Source organism: Tupaia chinensis, unplaced genomic scaffold, assembly GCF_000334495.1.
Source record: "Tupaia chinensis unplaced genomic scaffold, TupChi_1.0 Scaffold138665_1, whole genome shotgun sequence".
Taxonomy (NCBI): domain Eukaryota; kingdom Metazoa; phylum Chordata; class Mammalia; order Scandentia; family Tupaiidae; genus Tupaia; species Tupaia belangeri.
The window spans coordinates 1,690,031-1,696,215 of record NW_006198557.1 but is presented as its reverse complement, the minus strand read 5'-3'; the positions used below and the strand labels follow the sequence as shown (position 1 = coordinate 1,696,215).

At 44.4% G+C, this 6,185-nt stretch overlaps 1 protein-coding gene across 1 annotated transcript in view; it reads right to left on the bottom strand.

Annotated features, from left to right (window-relative positions):
* Positions 1-5,602: 5,602 nt before the first annotated feature.
* The window catches only part of LOC102481075 (olfactory receptor 18-like), a 2,865-nt gene continuing 2,282 nt past the window's right edge, over positions 5,603-6,185 (bottom strand). The window contains exon 2 of the mRNA XM_006161601.1: positions 5,603-6,181. Coding sequence (XP_006161663.1) covers positions 5,603-6,181 — 579 coding nt within the window. The remainder of the gene's footprint in view (positions 6,182-6,185) is intronic.

The following is a 6,185-nucleotide window of genomic DNA, read 5'->3' as shown; positions in this document are numbered from 1 at the left end:
CTCCCCAAGTGAACCCCGCCAGTGTCTCCCTCAACTTTTTAATTTATTACTTTGGCATTCTCTTCCAGGACAGACTGTGATATATGGGTAAGTGTCTCATCTATTTTATTCACTTTTATTTCTTCTAAACTGTCTCCTGTTCACTGAGGGCACATGAACATGATAAACCTACTGCAAATACTGAACACCTTAGAAAGTCCTAAAGTGTCCACCCTTCAAAGGAGTGTGTGGATGTTAGTGCTGCCCTCCCCACTATAGGGAGACACACTGGCTATGCCTTGCTGGAAAGCAGCTCAAAGCAATTCCTTGGAGGACTTTATGCAGGGGCATCCATCCAATAGCAGTGAAGGGAATACTGTACTATCTACTTCTATCTCCATGATTTCACTTTTCATTGGTTGCTATGAAAGCTCTACGCCCTGTGAACCATGATTACATTTCTCTGCAGAACCTGGCAGTTTGGAAAACACACTGTGTGTGTGTGCGTGTGTGTGTGCATGTGCGCGCGTGTGCATACATATGTTCTCAAAGCCCAAAAGGAGGGATTGCTACATGACCATCCTCTCCTGGGGGTGATTTCTCACTTTCTGTCTCTCTCCCTCTCTGTCTCTCCAGTGACAGCATGTGCCCCATAGCAAAAATTTCTCTTAAAAAATAAAAAATACGTAAAGGTCACCTAAATACTACACTACACATACTGCCCATGAATATACTAATACATGGGAACCAGCAGTTAGCATAATGGCTATGTCGCTGGACTCCCACGTAGTCGACCGCCGTTTGGTCCCAGACCCGGTGGCTTAAAACTCACTCCAGGCACGTGTGCGTGCGTGCCCAAGATCCCGAGAGGAGAATGGAGGAGAAGGGATTGCGGCGTAACCATCCCCCCTGGGGGGTGATTTCTCGCTTTCTGTCTCTCTGTCTCTCTCTGTCTCTGGTGAGCACATGAGCCCTATAGCAAAAACCTCTCCAAAAAAAAGAGAAGTATACTAATACATATTGACATTTGATTTTGCAGGTTCTCCGTGAACTGCATATGTTTATTCCAAACACTCACTGATGCCTGACATTACCTGGGGGAGGGACATCCTTTAGTTTGTCATTTTATTACTGCAGCGATTCTTTGAAAATTCTTGCGCCTCTCTTAATATACAAGTCAGGATCTCTGTATAATATGAACATGGAGATTAGTCATTTGCCTTTTTTTTTAATTTGTTTCAGGTAGCATGTGCTCACCTGAGAGAGACACAGGGACAGTGAGAAAACACATCTAGTGAGGATGGCCACACCACAGTCCCTTCTCCTCCATTCCTCTCTCAGGATTTTGGGCATGCACGCACATGCACAAATATGTTTTTTAAGCCTCCAGGCCCAGGACTCAAAATGCAGAATCAGGCATGTGGGAACCAGCCACCTTTATCACCATGCCACTGGCTAGCCCACAGTTACTTGTCTTTTAACAATTAATGACTGTTTGATCTTACTGTTAATCACCTACATTGCTGTTTCAATACAAAAATCAGTTACTATGAACTACATCATCCTAGTATTAAAGCACACATTCAGAGGCCAGCAGGTGATGAGGTGGTTAAAACGCTGGACTCCCCCATGGCTGACCACAGGTCGAGTCCTGGACCTGGCACTTGTTTTCTTACTTTCTCTTTTTCTCTCTTTCTCTCTCTCTGTCTCTTTCTTTCTCTCATGAGCACACATGCCCTTTAGCAACTTTTAAAATAATAATAAATTAAATTAAATTTTTTAATCATTTTTTTAAAAAATACGCATTTAAAAATACATGGCATGGTGGTTAAGGGCACTGGACTCCCACATGGTTGACCATGATTCGAGTCCTGGACCTGGGGGCTTGCTTTCTCATTTTCCAACTCTCTTGCTCTCTCTTATTCTGTACCTCTCTGATCAAATAAAAACAAATAAGTAAATTTTTTAAAAATACACATTCAGTATAAAATGGGGACATACAATGCCTTTCTTTTATAATCTGGCTGGCTTCACTCAGCATTAAATCTTCCATATTGGTACAGTTTGTATCAGACGTCAGGGTCTCACTGTTTTTTTATAGCTGAGTAGTATTCCAATCATCCATATTTGGATATTTGGGTTGAAATCTAGAGAAAATTAACAAAGCTAAAAGTAGATTTTTAAAAGATATAAAAGATGAATAAAATTCATTAACTTCCCCCCCCAAAAAAAAAATACACATTCAGTCCACCTACTGGTTGCTGAATCAACAACAAACACTTCATAGAACTCTGTCTGAAACTTTGCATACCGCTATCCCTCCAGCTGTCTATCCCAGCGGTCATGTTTGCCCCAATGAGGAGGAATCAATTCCTGCAGTCCCCCTCCCTCCGCCGCCTCCCTCAGCACTCACTGGGCTGCAATGAGTCTCTGCTCATCCATGACCAAGCAGTGCGAATGGACCACTTCGCTCCTGTCTGGTGTGCAATGAGGCCTCAGGCTCCGTCCTCGAGACTTAAAAGAAGAGAGATTCAGGAAGGGGCTCCTGTTACAGATGCCCAGGAGGGGAGTAGACCCTGATGGAGCTGCCCTACTGGAGCCAGCAAATAACGGTCTGAAGACACGGGCCAATTATTTACAATCGCACGACCTTGGGGGCCCAATGCACAGGGCTCCTAATTAGCCAACTGGTCCGTGTTCTCCCGGTCTCTTAGGACTTGCTGATCTGAGCTGAAGAGGATGAGCAGGAAAGGTGTCCGTGGAAGGGTCTGTCTGGGCCCTTGCTCTTCTCAAGAGGGAGTTTGCATAGACTCCTTGCTTTTCAATTCCACATTGCTGGGCCAGATGGAAGTGTGGAAGTTAAGGCAGCTGGATCCCATTTGGCCAACTATGTGGTTTGAATCCTGGATGAGGAGGCTTGAAAAATCACACCAAGCACATGTGTGTGACCAAAATTCTGAGAGAGAATGTAGGAGGGAGGATTGCAGCGTGGCCATATTCTCAACCCTGAGGGGAGTGACTTCTCACTTTCCACTTTCCCTCTCTTTGTCTCTGTCTAGTGAGTACACGTGCCCTGGGCAGGAGGAGACCACATTGTGAGAGATTACCAAAAAATATTCAGACTTTTTTTCAATTTAACAAGGCAGTATGTGATTTCTATAGCTATAGGTCCATTGAATTAGTCAAGAAGTCTTGGGAGAATTAAGTTTACTATACTAAGGATGAGCTAGTAATTCCATTCTTCATTAATATTTGCCCTTGAGGGATCAGCAGATAGCATAATGGTTGCATGGTTGAACTCTCACATAGGAGACTATCATTTGAGTCCTAGATCAGGTGGCTTGAAACTCACACGGGGTGCATATGCCTGCATACCCAAAATCCCAAGAGGAGACTGAAGGAGAAGGGATTGTGGTGTGGCCAACCCCCATGGGGGGTGATTTCTCACTTTCTGTCTCTCTCAGTCTCTCCAGCAAGCACACATACTCTATAGTAAAACTCTCTCTAAAGAAAAAAATTTGCCTTTGATAGGGGCTGGCAGGTGGCATGGTGGTTAAGGTGCTGGACTCCCACATGGTAGACTGTGGTTCGAGTGCCAGACCTAGCATTTTGCTTTCTCATTTTTCCTTTCTCTCTCTGTCTCATTCTGTCAAATTTAAAATAATAATAATTATTATTTATTAATTAATTTTTTAAACTATTTGCCTTTGAGGCTAAATTTTTTTTTTTTAGTTTTAATTTTTTTGTAGAGGTTTTACCTTAGGGCACAAGCACTCCCCAGAGAGAGAGAGACAGAGAAGACAAGAAGGAAAGTGAGAAATCACCCACCAGAGGGATGGCCATGCCCCACTCCCTTCTCTTCCCTTCTCCTCCTGAGATCTTGGACACACACGCATTCACACCCAATGTGATTTTTAATCCAGTGGGTCAGGTTATGTGGGAGTCTAGCGACGTAACCACTACACCACCTGCTGGTCCCTTATTTTCATTTCCTTACCCTTTCTTAGGTAGGCATTTTATATGTTAGAGTTTTATAGGGTATTTGCTAATTTGAACGAACCTTCAATTCTGAGTTTTTTCTGTAGTCAAATTATACTGTTGTATTACAAAATTTACATATTTATTCGATAACTGATACTTAAATATGTCACAGAGCTCTCAGAAGGTTGGAACCTTGGGTCAGCTAGGGATGTAGGCATCTCAAAGCTTGACCCACAGACTATCCATTTTGAAACTCATTCGCATGACTGTTAGTGGGATTTGGTTGCTCACAGGAAAATTATCCAGAAGATTCCCTCAGTTCCTTACCATCAGGGCCTCTCGAAGGGTTAGTTCGCAACATGGTGGTTGACCTCCATCCACTGGAGCAGGCTAGAGAGGAGCAACAGAAAGTCAGATATGTTTTTTTCTTTCTTTTTAGTTTGCTATAGGGTGCATGCAGTCACCAGAGAGAGAGAGAGAGAAAGTGAGAAATCGCCCCTCGGTGGGATGGCCACACTGCAATCCCTTCTCCTCCAGTCTTCTCTTGGGAATTTTGGGCATGCATGCACATGCGCCTGGTGTGAGTTTTAAGTAGCTGGTCTGGGTCTTGAACCACATAATCAGCCATGTGGGATCCAGTTGCCTTCACCTCTGCACCACCTGCCAGCCCTGAAAGCCGGATTCTTTAACTCTGTTCCTAGAGTGGCCTGTTATCATGATCTCCTTGGCAGAGGAGAGTCCTGGGTGCATCCCATATTCAGTGTGAGAGGGTGACACTCGGGCATGGAAACCAGGAGGTGGATGTCATTGAGAGAATTTATTTTTAAAGTGTGTTCATATGTTTCTTCAGAGAGACAGAGAGGCACCCCCAAAAGAGTGTAGAGAAAGAGGATAGCTGAAGAAACTTTATTAGAATTGATGGGGTAAAAGCCCAGCAGATGGCGCGTAATGGTTACATCGCTGGATTCCCACGTAGTCAACCACAGTTCAAGTCTTGGATCCAGCAGTTTAAAACTCATGTTGGGCGTGTGTACGTGTGGGCCTGAAGTCCTGAGAGGAGACTGAATAAGAAGGAATTGCAGAATGGCCATCTCCCCACCCCACGGGGTGGGGGTGATATTTTGCTTTCCATCTCTCTGTCTCTCCAGCAAGCACACATGCCCTATTGCAAAAATCTCTCTAAAAAAAAAAAAAGAAAAGAAAAGAAAAAAAGAAAGAATGTGGGTGTGGGACCAGCAGATGGCATAACAATTACATCACTGGACTCTCACGTCGTCTACATGGTTCACGTACCAGACCTAACAATATAAGACTCATGCTTCCGTGCCCAAGATCCCGAGAGGAGAATGAAGAAGAAAGGATTGTGGTGTGTTCAACCCCCGAGGGATGATGTCTCACTTTCAATCTCTCTGTCTCTCCAGTGAGTACACGTGCACCCTATAGCAAAAATTTCTCAAAATTTTTTAATTAATAATTCTAATTTTAAAAATGGTGTTCAGAGATTCACAAAAATCCTCCCCCAGTCCTCCCAGTCTCATTCAAGGCAGACCAAAAGAAACGATATTCCAGTATGAAATATGGAAGAGAACAAAACCCATGAGAGATAGCAAATGTTCTCAGGAGAGAGATAACCCTTGCAGGTCTACGTACCCACTTTTGCCTTTTCCAACCCGTACTCCCAATGGATAGCAAAGGTTGTCTTGTGCAAGAGCTTCCACATAGCCCTCTTGATGTCCCTATTCCTCAGGCTGTAGATGAAGGGGTTCAGCATGGGGGTGACCACCGTGTACACCACCGAGGCCACGGCACCCTTTCGGGGAGACAGTGAGAAAACTGAACTGAGGTACACCCCAAGCCCTGTTCCATAAAATAAGCAAACAACCGACAGGTGAGAAGCGCAGGTGGAAAAGGCTTTGTATTTCCCACCTGTTGATGGGGTTCTCAGAATGGAAGAGACAATTTTATAGTAAGAGAAAAAGATCCCCAACATAGGGAGAAACCCAGAGAGGGCCCCGACCATGTACAGGATGATGTCGTTTGTGACGGCGTCAGAACAGGCAAGGTTGAGGAGCTGAGACGGGTCACAGAAGAAGTGAGAAATTTCTACCTCCTTAAAGTAGGTGACTTGTAACACCACCCAGTTGTGTAGCTGGGAGACCAAAAGGCTGAGGAGAAATGAGAGGAAAACCAGCAAGCCACAGAGGTGTGGGTGCATGATGACCTGG